Raw genomic sequence first — 12,518 nt, forward strand, 5'->3', positions numbered from 1 at the left:
CCAAAATAGGAAGCGCTTTGTAAATAAGAGTAAAGGACTCGCTGGAGTGCGCAGAGAACATTGAGTAGAGGTGTTTTCAATACTTTTTGAGACTTGAACTGTGAGTTAGGCACTTTATCCAGGTGGACAGAAACTCCTGAGCGATGGTCGAGGTGTTTTCAGGCCGGACTCTTGTGAATAAAGAAGGAGATCTGGTGGATCCAGAGCAAGCACTCCGGAATAAAGTGGTGGGGCTGTATTTCTCGGCTGGATGGTGTCCTCCGTGTCGAGACTTCACCCCGCTGCTGTGTGATTTCTACACCGAGCTGGTGGAGGAGAGCGAGCCTCCTGCCCAGTTTGAGATCGTCTTCATATCCTCGGATAAATGCACAGAAGACATGGTGGAGTATTATCATGACATGCACGGGGACTGGCTGGCTCTGCCCTGGACGGATCCATACAAACAGTGAGTTGCATTGCGTTTGAATGCATGCATGCATCAGTTATAGTGCATCTGCCACAGTAACCTTTCATTACAGCGTTCAGTCTGTCCCTGATAAGAGGTTTAACACACACACACACACACACACACACAGTTGGAGGATTATGTTATATATAGACAATCTGTGTATTTTCACATTATTGCATTAATCAGATTATGGTAATATGGGAATAGCAAAATGTGAATTTCAAGCCTGGAAAAGTCTTTGGGTTAAACAAGTTTATTTAATAATTAATGACTATAGAATATAAAATAAATAGCTCTAATTATGCTGAAGTCTAAAATATGTTATGCACAAATTATTTTGTAATTATAAAATGTAATCAATGCTAGTTAAAATTCATTGGGCAAAAGCTGTTGATCTCCGTCTACATGTTTGCTAAATCTTGTTCAATTATTTTACATTGCTTTTAGGATTTCAGAATAGATTGAAACACTGAAAATTAGACTTGATAGATCTAACAACTCTCTGTAGATATATTTATAATATAATATTTTATAGTATTTGTGTGTGTGTGTGTATGTATATATATATATATATATATATATATATATATATATATATATATATATATATATAAATTGCTATTATTCAAATTGTAATATCAGTTGATATAAATTAAAATATATATTATTTTTTTTTGTTATTCTATTTTCTATTTAAATGGCATGGAATGCATGACTTTATTATTATTTTGAATTTGCATTTTATATTTAAAAAATATTATGGTTCCTTTGACTTCCTTTTTTTCCCTTTTTTTATGGAACCATATTTAAATATTTATTGCATTCAACTTTTTTTTTTAATTTAAAATATGTATACATTTTACATGCATAAATTGCAATATATTACTATATATTTATGGTTACCTATATATATATATATATATATATATATATATATATAAACATGTTTTCTATTTATCTTTTGAAAAACAGCATTGAACCCTTTAATCAAGATTTTAAGTGTATGTATGCTAATATATCATTTTTTTTAAATTGCTATTTATAATGTATATACTGTAATATCAGTCAGTATTAATAAAAAGTATTTTATTGTTAATACTTTTGAAAAACAGCATGGAAAACAAGGCTTATTATTTTTAACTTTTAATGGTTTCGTACTGTATTGTACTATTTTTTTTTTATTATTATTGCATTACATATCTTAAATCAAGCAATAGTTTCTTTGATTTGCTTTATTTTTTTTAGCCCTTACTGTATTTTACTATTTATTGCATTAAACATGTTACATTTCCAACCATTTCTCTTTGGTTTGATTTCCTGTATTATTTTTAGCTAGATTTTTGGTTGCAATTTATTTTACAGTATGTGTACTAACATGTACTTATAGTGCACTTACAGTGTATTTATCTAAGAAAGTTCTGGTAACACAAGGTAAAGGACCGTAAAATAAAGTGCTACCAGATTTTTTGTACTGCATTTTACCATTTTGTTTCATGGCATTATCTTTTAAAACTCCTGTTTGGTCGAAATTATGTTGATTCGAAATAAATCACATTTAAAGCAGTTTCAGAAAAAATATTGTGTTAAATGTGAACTAGCTTTGAAGCATAACTCTCTGTTGTCAGTTGTGTGATCTGAAGTTTATGTGTTTGTGATGTTGACGTGTTTTTTTGTTGTGTTTCCAGCGAACTCAAGAAGAGATACAACATCACAGCCTTACCGAAGCTGGTCATCGTGAAGGAGAACGGTCAGGTGATCACCGACAAAGGCCGAAAGCAGATCCGGGACCAGGGTCTGGCGTGTTTCCGGAGCTGGCTGGAGGTGGCCGAGATCTTCCAGAACTTTAAAGGCTGAGAATCACGTGGAGCTTCCAACGAATTCACAAGAGCTGCTGAAACCAACACTGAAAAGAGCCAGAACATTCTTATGCAATTGTGTGCGAGAGCTTTAAACGTGTCTTTTCAGGTCAACAACCAACAAACTAGTCAAAAGTTACTTAATACAGTTTTAATATCGTTTTATAATGTGGTAGTGAGCAGATGTGTCCAAACTTTTGACTGGGGGTGTCTTTAAAAGGAATAGTTCACCAAAAAAAAAAAAAGCTGAACATTTACACAACCTCAGGTCATCCAAGATTAGGATGAGTTTGTTTCTTCATCAGATTTGGAGAAATGTAGCATTGCATCAGTGTCTCATCAATGGATGCTCTGTAGTGAATGGGTGCCGTCAGAATGAGAGTCCAAACAGCTGATAAAAAACATCCATTGATGAGACACTGATGCAATGCTACATTTCTCCAAATCTGACAAAGAAAAAAATTAATCTTGGATGGCTGAGTGTGATGATATTATCACCTAATTTTCATGTTTGCAGAATGCTTTTGCTACTTATTTTTTGTACAGCTGCTTTTATAAGAATCTAGTTATTTATATAAATATGTACTCGTTGATATATGAATCTATGCATAATCTCTCATGTTCCGTGAAGGATAGCAGATGTTTACTGGTTCTGTTGTTATGGTACATCAGAATGATTCCTATTCCTCTGTGTCTCATTAAAACTCTTGGATCGTCCTTCGAGAGTGTTTTTCCACAGCACTCTGTTCCCTGTACAGGTCTGTTTTGCTTTCAGTTGCAAAACATACACCGAACCCATTCCTTCAGTGTGTCGACACCCATCCGACTAATGAGGGAATATTGTGCAGAGAAATGAGCTGTGGGATTATGATTGCTCATATCTCAACTATACTATGACTACACCTGACTAAGCAAAGCATTTTCTGTTTCAGGTAAGAAAACTATTAGTATAGTGAATTTTAGATCATGCAACCAAGTACAGCCAATATTTATGATGAGACACCACATGAAAAAAATATTTTATTATCTTAAAGCAATTTAATTGTATTTTACTTTTTTTATACCATATAAAAAAAAACATGGTTAATGTTCTTATCGGATTCATATGCGAATCTGTACTGCCTTAATGGTTTGATGTTTTGTATTGTTTAAAATAAAGTGAATCGCGATCCACACTCTGAAATACAGATCTGAAACAAATTTTTCATGAATCCTCTCCGAAGTTCCAATCTAAATTAAATGATTCACATTCCGAAGTCCCGATATCAATTAAATGATTCGCGATTCACGTGCAAATGATTCACTTTGCGATCTGCGCTCCAAAGTTCCAATCCTGTTTAAATCTCAATTAAATGATTCACATTCCGAAGGCCCTATATCAATTAAATGATTCTCGATTTACACTCAAATGATTCGATTCGCGATCTGCGCTCCGAAGTTCCATTCTAAGTTAAATTATTCACATTCCGAAATCCCGAAATCAATCAAATAATTCGCGATTCACGCTCAAATGATTCGATTCGGGATCTGCGCTGTGAAGTCCCGATCTGAATCAAATCAGAAGAATCAGAATGAGATTTATTGGAATTTATTTTTATGACAGAAGCTTCCGCAGTGCAACAGAATGACAGCAACAGAACAAAAACAGAGAAAAAAAAATTAAATGAGAAATAACAATATACAAATGTACAATTGTATGTGTAGGTATATTCCAATAGACAGTTTTGTATGTACATGCAGGGGCGGATCTCACCCCAGTTGGCAACGAATTAAGGTTATGGCCAATTTGAAAATTTATGAGCGCAAATCTTTCGTGATTCGTGATCCCGCTCCAAACTCCCGAACTGATTCAAATGATTTGCGATCCCCAAACTGACTCAAATGATTCGCGAACCGGCTTTGAACTCCCGAACTGACTCAAATGATTCGCGAACCCGCTACGAACTCCCGAACTGATTCAATGATTCGCGATCCCGCTCCGAACTCCCAAACTGACTCAAATGATTCGCGAACCCGCTAGAATTTATCTAAATGATCCGCGAAGCCGCTCCGAACTCCCGAACTGATTCAAATGATTCGTGATCCCGCTCCGAACTCCCGAACTGATTCAAATGATTTGCGTTCCCCAAACTGACTCAAATGATTCGAGAACCCGCTCTGAACTCCCGAACTTACTCAAATGATTCGCGAACCCGCTACGAACTCCCGAACTGATTCAATGATTCGTGATCCCGCTACGAACTCCCAAACTGACTCAAATGATTCGCGATCCTGCTCGAATTGATTTAAATGATCCGCGAAGCGCTCCGAACTCCCGAACTGATTCAAATGATTCGTGATCTTGCTCCGAACTCCTGAACTGATTCAAATGATTTGCGATCCCCAAACTGACTCAAATGATTCGCGAACCCGCTCCGAACTCCTGAACTGACTCAAATGATTCGCGATCCCGCTACGAACTCCAGAACTGACTCAAATGATTCGCGATTACGCTCCGAACTCCCAAACTGACTCAATCTGCCTAGGGCGCAAACTCCCAGAGGGGGCACCATCCCAGTTGCTCCAAAAAAAAAAATAATACTTCCTCCGTTCTCCCATCAGCGCTCGCCACTGCTCGCACCTCATGTTTGCGGCTGAATGTTCATAATTGATGGATGAATCCATTCCAGCGAAGAGAAAAGAAAAATAAAAGTAAAAAAAAAAAAACAGATCAAGTTGGCTTACATGCGATATTGGTATACACTTTTCTAACGTCAGTAGCATTTGAGGAGAATGACTTATAACTTATAGTCATAAAAACAACTGTAATTGTTCATGTAGGTGTCAGCTGCAATGCACAATTTAATTCAATGTTTGATATTTATTAAAATAATCTGTAAATCATATATAAATTATGCTACTCTTTCACATGGGCTCAAACGCAAATTTGAAGCTCAATAGCATATGAGGAGAAAGACTTGCAGTCATAAAACAATTGTAATGTTTTCATTTAGGTGTCAGCTACAATGCACACCTTATACATATTTTATATATATTAAAACAAAGTATAAATCATTTTGGTAAAAATGAGACCCGTTTATCACTTTCAGGCACATTCCAGTGAAAGTTTTTTTTTCAGGTTCCCTTACGAAAATTACCCATGGTTTTAACAATAAAACCACAAATCATCGTTCTTGTAGCCATGCTAACTGTAAATTAACCATGGTTTTGTTACTGAAAATAATAATTTACAAAGTATTAATATACTGTAATATTTGTTGTTGTTGTTGTTGTTGCTATAAAAACAGACCTAAGCCATCAATAGCCTAGCCTTTAAAATGACTTAAAATGCATTATATTAAAAAAATAATGAGGCAATAATGATTGGTTAATAATAACACCGTTAAAATACATGATGTAGGCAAATACAAAATAAACAATTTATGTACATGTTATTACAAATGCCATGTGATTGCTGCTGTTACTCCAGGACAATCAAATCCTTGTTTAGGCTACTGACCAAACATTTAATTCAGATATTCACTAAATCTTTCATTTTTGGACACCTTTTTGCTATAGATGACACAGCCTTTATAATTTATTCAAAAAAAACCTGCATATCACAACCCTTAAAAAAATAAAACATGCTTTTATCATAGTAAAACTACTTAGTTTCCTTTTGCATGATTTCTGAATGCTTGAGACTATAAAATAAATTAGAGTCATAATAAAGTTATAGCCACAGGTAAATGTCGAGAGCTACAATTGTGATTTGTAAATAATACAATTTATTCATTTAGTTTTTTATTTGATTAAAGTTCCTTTTTCACCCCTATAGTAGTTTTTTTCCATCATCATATTTGAAGAAGGGGGGCACAACAATACAATCCTGCTTATGGGCACCCATTTGGCCAGCAGCGGCCCTGAAGGTGTTGGTATACACGTCTCTGGGAATGTGTGCTCTACTACACACACACACACACACACACACACACACACTGAAGCACGCGTGGTGTTTTCAGCTCTTCACTATTGATACATGATGTATGCTACACATGTGCACGTCAGCGAGCTATGAGAAGATTTCACCATTTCATTTAATAAAACTATTGTCATTCACTCGTATCGTATACACAGAAAGAAACGGCAATGTCTTTACGACAACCTGTCAAAATAAAATTCAGAGACCATATTCATATAACATCTAAGGCTAAATGTAGCTCTTGACTGGTTGAGTTAGATGGTGATTAACACTAAACAGTAGAAAATCAGTTGAGTCTCCCCATCATTAAATGTCATTGGCTGTTAAAATCTTGTGTTTCTTATAATAAATTGACATATTGATAACACTGAACCTTTTATAATGCTCTTAATGACATGTCGATGCATACTGTATGCATTAGTGAGTGTGGTGGTGCTTATGGGGTATGGTCACTTATTCCTTATATGAATCCAGTTTCAAATGCAAGACATTGATTGCATGAGATTAAGTTTGTAAATGATAGCCTGTGCCCTTTTGTAGTGTGCACATATACTATTTATCATCAAACTGTGATAACTGTGACTAAATTCAGTATATATAGGTCTGCCATATGTTGCCACCCCTCAAAAATTCCTGCTCCCTTCTCGCCACCCCATCAATATTTTTCTAGATCCGTACCGGTATATTATGTGCAAATCTAAAGCGTAGACTAAATGTGTGTTTTAAATAAGCGTAGAGTTTAAAATTTAAATCCATTTAAATTACAACATTTAAAAGTTTATCATATTACCTTCTCAACCTAGCAATTTAAAGATTTTTTTGTCCTGTGAACATGATTACAATTATTATAGAAATAATTAATTGTTCATCAGAATTAATACAAATTTTAATTACAATAGCCTATTTAAGTATTTAAAAAAATATTAAAATATTAATCTAATATCAAAATTATTTTTTTGTGGTAGTACTTTGAACATTCATATTTAATTATTAAAATTATTTATTATTTTCAAGAATTAATTAACATTTTAATGCAATGTTTAAAATATTATTAAAATGGTAATTTAATATTTATCAGAATTAATGTTCTGCTGTTTATCCTGTGTAAATGAATATTTAAAATAATAATTCAGTATTTATCAGACTTTTGTTGTTTGTCTTGAGAACATTAGCTGTCCTTTTATTTCTTTTTGTGTGTTTCTGAGTTGGGTCTGCAGGAGAAACAAAGGGCAAATGAGACCATGCTTCCCATTCATTTCAATTAAATATCAAATGTTTTCAAATGAAATATGTTTATTGTATTACAAACTTCACCTAATGCCTCATCCCTCATCCCCAAATGAATGATTTCTCAGTTTTATGTGCAATCATGAACAGGTTTCTGGGAGAGTAGTCAGATTATTTCAGTTGGAAACTATGCAATGAGACCATAAGAGGAGTCATCAACAGGTTTTATGGCAGAAACTGGCCTCAATGTGAGAGGAACACACCCTGATCATAAAAACTGAGCTGATAAGAGGGTCTAAAGGACACAAGCCGGCCTCGATCTGAGCTAGTCGTGCAGAACGAGCAGCTGCTGGAGCTTCACTGGACCAAACCCAGTCCAATCCGAAAAATCCCATCATGAGGAGATCGAGTCTGTGTGTCCTGCTGGTGCTTCTGGGGTTCGGAGGCGTTTCTGCTTCATCAGAGGGTGAGTTCTGACAGACCCGTCATTTCTGAAGTTATCATACATGCTGGATAATATCCAGAATAAATCTAATAGACATCCCTGCTGCCTTTTTAACAATTTATCCACTGCAGTTCAAATGTTTGGACAGACATTCATTCTTATATAGCTAGATACAGTTTATTGTAAAGTAATGCATCTGATCTATTTGCAAATTGTTTTATTTTAATAGCCTAAATGACTCTTCTGCGACTACCTATAACACACTTGTCAAAGCCACACTTTTGATCATAATCTGTGTTTGAGGATATAAATTAGAATTGGAAAAGTTCATTTATTTCAGTACTTCAACTCAAATTGTGAAACTCATGTATTAAATAAATTCAATACACACAGACTAAAGTAGTTTATGTATTGGTTTCTTTTAATTGTGATGATTTTGGCTCACATTTAACAAAAACATGTAATAAAAAAATGTTTAAATTTTTATTACAATGAAAAAAAAAAAAAAAAAAATATATATATATATATATATATATATATATATATATATATATATATATATTTGTTTTTTTTCACAAAATAACATCAATCTTATTGGCGATAGAACAAATATTTAAATTATTAATAAAATTAAAAATATGTAATTTTTAAAATAAAATAATCGACTTTATTGTCAAACACAGAAGAAACATTAAAATTATTATAATAACAATTAGTTAAAAACAGTCAAATACAGAACAAATAATAATTATTAAAATAATAATCTTTTTTTAATGAAATTAACTATTTTCAAACAAATAATATTAAAATAGTTGTCATTAAAATAATCTTTTAAAAATCTACTTTATCATCAAACACAAAATAAATATTTAAATAATAAATAAAGCAGCTTTATTGTACAAATAATTATTAAATACAATTAAAATAAACTTAATTGTTAATTATTATATAAAAAATAAAAATTTTAAATCAACTTTACTCTCAAATGCAACTTTTTAATATATATTTTATAAGTTATTATGAAAACAATAGCGCATTTAAGCAGGAGCCTTTAGAAATTAAAAACAATTTCGGTGTGTCCAAAATGCTTAATGAGACAATAATGAGTCTTTTGTCTTTTTTCAGGCCCACAGTGCACAGAGCCAAAAGATGAAGGAAAAGGAAAAGCAAGAGTGTTGAATTATTTCTATGATCCACAGTTACAGCACTGCGTCCCGTTCTTCTATAAAGGCGCAGGCGGCAACAGCAACCGTTTCAACAGCGATGAAGCCTGTGTGAAAGCATGTTTACCCAATGGAGATGAAATGTACCCGGATGAGGGTAAATGAACCAGTAAATACTGCATTTGTTGATTTGACATGAGTGAGTGATGTGATGTCTCATGCTTTTCCTTTGTGTCCTTTAGATAAAGTCTGTTCTCTGCCAAAGGACCAAGGCACCTGTTTCGGCATCATTCCCAAGTTTTATTACGACAATGAAGAGAAAATTTGCCGTACTTTCTTATATGGAGGCTGCCGAGGAAACGGCAACCGTTTTGATACTCTAGAGGATTGCAAGAACATGTGTCTCGGTCAGTTCAAGTCTCATTTCACCATATTTAATCAGTTTAATGTTAATAACATGAAACCAAACAGTTAAGATTCCCACTCAACTCATGAAAAAAGGTACAATGGTGTCACTGTTGTGCAATCCTAAGGTGCGAAAGCTAAAAGGTACATCTAATATCCCACTAAAAATCTAAATGTAATACTTTAAAAGTAAATATTAGTGCCTATAATATACAGATTAGTACCAGAAGTGCATTTTTTGAAAGAGTAACTCTCCAGTGACAGTTGTTGTGCCTTTTTTTATGAGTGCACACGGGTTAATAATCAAACCATCAGTTGAAAATAGCAAACAGTTCGTAAGTTCTTCCACTTTGACTGACGCAAGTAAAAATGAAACAGATAATGCCTCGTTTTAAATGTTAAATAAACACAAAGAACCACAAAGAAGAAGAGGATGTCCTAAATATTAAATAATAATAATAAGGCAGTAAATTGGGGCTTTTTTTTTTTTTTTTTTTTTAAGTCAAACAATTTTGAAGATAATGACTTGGAGTACTTGTAAGGAGTTTCGGCAATGGATACAGTTCAGATGATTGATTGATTTTATTTTATTTTTTTAAGAAATGATACATTGTGGCGCAAGGACACATTAAATTGTTTAACAGTAAAGACATCTACAATGTTGCCAAACATATCTATTTCAATTAAATGCTGTTTTTTTTTTTACTTTCTTATCTTTAAAGAATCCTAAAAAAAAAAAAAAAAAAAAAAGAGTAGGCCCTATCAGAGTTTCAACCTTGATTATAATCAGAAAAGTTTCTTGAGCAGCAAATCAGCATATCTGAATGATTTCTAAAGAATCATGTGACACTGAAGACTGGGTTTATGATGCTGAAAATTCAGCTTTGATCACAGGAATAAATTATAGCTAACAATATATTCACATAGAAAACGCCTATTATAAATGGTAAAAATATAAGATGATTTCCTTCAGGTTTTTCTATCATTTCCTAAAATGTCCAGCAGCATGTTCAGTGTGTGTTCATGTGTTGTCCACTAGAGGACAGTCTGTACTGACCGTGTGGATGTGTTTTACAGCACGGTCTGGACGGCTGTTGGGAGCTGCAGACCTTCCAAACCCTGATGAGAAGACTGTTGATACAGGTAAACTCACTCACTATTTATATGTTCATATTGACATTTTTGCTCCTGTTTAGTTTTTTCTTAAAAGCTCTGCTGATGCTTGTGCTGCACGCTTCATTGTTCAGTGCATAAAAAGTCTTATTCAAGAGTCCATAAACATGTTTTTATGATGCCTTTTTCCTCTCTCAGGGCTGATTGTAGGTATTTTGGTTGGGATTGTGTTCGCTGGTGCTGTCATTTCTGCGATTGTGATGTTTGTGCTCCGAAAGTAAGTATCAAGTGATTAAATTTTTTTTTAAGCAAAAAGCCCCTTTACATACCCCCTTGTTTAAACTTGATCTTTCTGAGGAAGTATGTTAAATGTTTCTTTTCATTCATAGGAAAAGCAAGAAAGCACAAAGAAAGCTAGTGCCGGCATCTGATATCGAAATGAAATAGATCTTCGTTCACAACATTTGTCTGTACATATGTCATTTGTGATTTTGTACCATTACAAGTCATGTTTGGACAGTAATAGATCAACTGGGTTTAAATGATGCATGTGATAATGTTTTGTTTGAATAGAAAGGTTCAACAATGTAAAGCACTTATACATTAAAATTAATTATGTTATATATATATATATATATATATATATATATATATGATGGCAGATATCTGATGTATGAGTTTCACAGATGTACCTGATCAAATGTACTGTACTTATTATGATGATGTAACAAATGAATCATAACTTTTCTGTTTTATATTGTTTTTAACAAGAGATTGTATTAATACCAAAAATAATAAAGACCAAAAAAAATTACTGTTTTTTTTATGTATTTAATATATAACATATTGTGGTACATATAATATAATATATTAAATTTATAATATAAATAATAGAATACATCAAAATAAAGGAGCGTAATCTTATTTCAACCAGAAGTGAAAATAGCTATTTAGTTATATTTATTTGATAATTTACTGTCTTATAATATTCTAATAATTTGTCCAATTTATTGTTAAAAACAGAAGAATGTATATGTGTGTGTGTGTATGCAGGTGGCAATTAAAGAAATTCATTGATTAAGATATAATTTAAGCCTGTTTATTTCTAATAGTCACATGTGAAGGCCTGTGATGTCAAACATTCATTGATTAGATCGTGGAGGAAGAGTTTAATTTACCCATGATGACCTGTTTTCATAAAATACATCCCAGGTTATAAGAATCATTAACCAGTAATGCATAACTACTAGTGGAACTGGTCCATAATATCCGCCATGTTATAGTGATGTGTGACTTGTGGATAAAATGCCAAAGATTAAAAATTCTCCCATTGAGACAAAAAAATAATAATAACAGCATTGATCCACCATTAATTAGAATGCATGATGGTTACAGACTCACTTCAAAACTGTTTTGAACTGAACTACTGCAGTGTTTTCTGTTGTATATATTATGCCATATATTAGTAATATACAGCTTTAAAAAAAGGAATTTTGTTATTTATGTGTGTGTGTGTGTGTGTGTGTGTGTGTGTGTGTGTGTGTGTGTGTATATATATATATATATATATATATATATATATATATATAGATAGATAGATAGATAGATAGATAGATAGATAGATAGATAGATAGATAGATAGATAGATATAGGTACACACACACAACTTACTTTTTTTTTTTTCCAGGTTTAGTAATTTAAGTACCGGTACCTCAACTTAAACCTGTTTATTTCATTTATTTTATAAGCCAACATTGCTACACTCTTAGAAGAAAAGGTTCCAAAAATGAACCTTTTGAGGTTCCTGGAGATTGCAACTGTGCAAAGGTTCTAATTGGAACCTTCACTTAAAGGTGCATTAATGACCCTCATCAGTTCCTTTATGAACCCTTTTCTAGAT

At 33.0% G+C, this 12,518-nt stretch overlaps 2 protein-coding genes across 2 annotated transcripts; both read left to right on the plus strand.

Moving 5' to 3' along the window:
* On the plus strand, nt 1-3,021 carry nxnl2 (nucleoredoxin like 2). Its single transcript, XM_052566574.1, has 2 exons — nt 1-445; nt 2,134-3,021. Exons 1-2 carry the CDS (start codon nt 144-146, stop codon nt 2,300-2,302), a joined length of 471 nt encoding a protein of 156 aa, XP_052422534.1. The 5' UTR covers nt 1-143; the 3' UTR covers nt 2,303-3,021.
* Nucleotides 3,022-7,790: 4,769 nt separating this feature from the next.
* Nucleotides 7,791-11,432, plus strand: LOC127965874 (BPTI/Kunitz domain-containing protein). The gene is made up of 6 exons (XM_052566573.1): nt 7,791-7,958; nt 9,063-9,257; nt 9,343-9,507; nt 10,583-10,648; nt 10,817-10,895; nt 11,008-11,432. Exons 1-6 carry the CDS (start codon nt 7,889-7,891, stop codon nt 11,063-11,065), a joined length of 633 nt encoding a protein of 210 aa, XP_052422533.1. The 5' UTR covers nt 7,791-7,888; the 3' UTR covers nt 11,066-11,432.
* Nucleotides 11,433-12,518: the final 1,086 nt, after the last annotated feature.

Source organism: Carassius gibelio, chromosome B10 (genome assembly GCF_023724105.1).
Source record: "Carassius gibelio isolate Cgi1373 ecotype wild population from Czech Republic chromosome B10, carGib1.2-hapl.c, whole genome shotgun sequence".
In the NCBI taxonomy this organism is placed as follows: Eukaryota; Metazoa; Chordata; class Actinopteri; order Cypriniformes; family Cyprinidae; genus Carassius; species Carassius gibelio.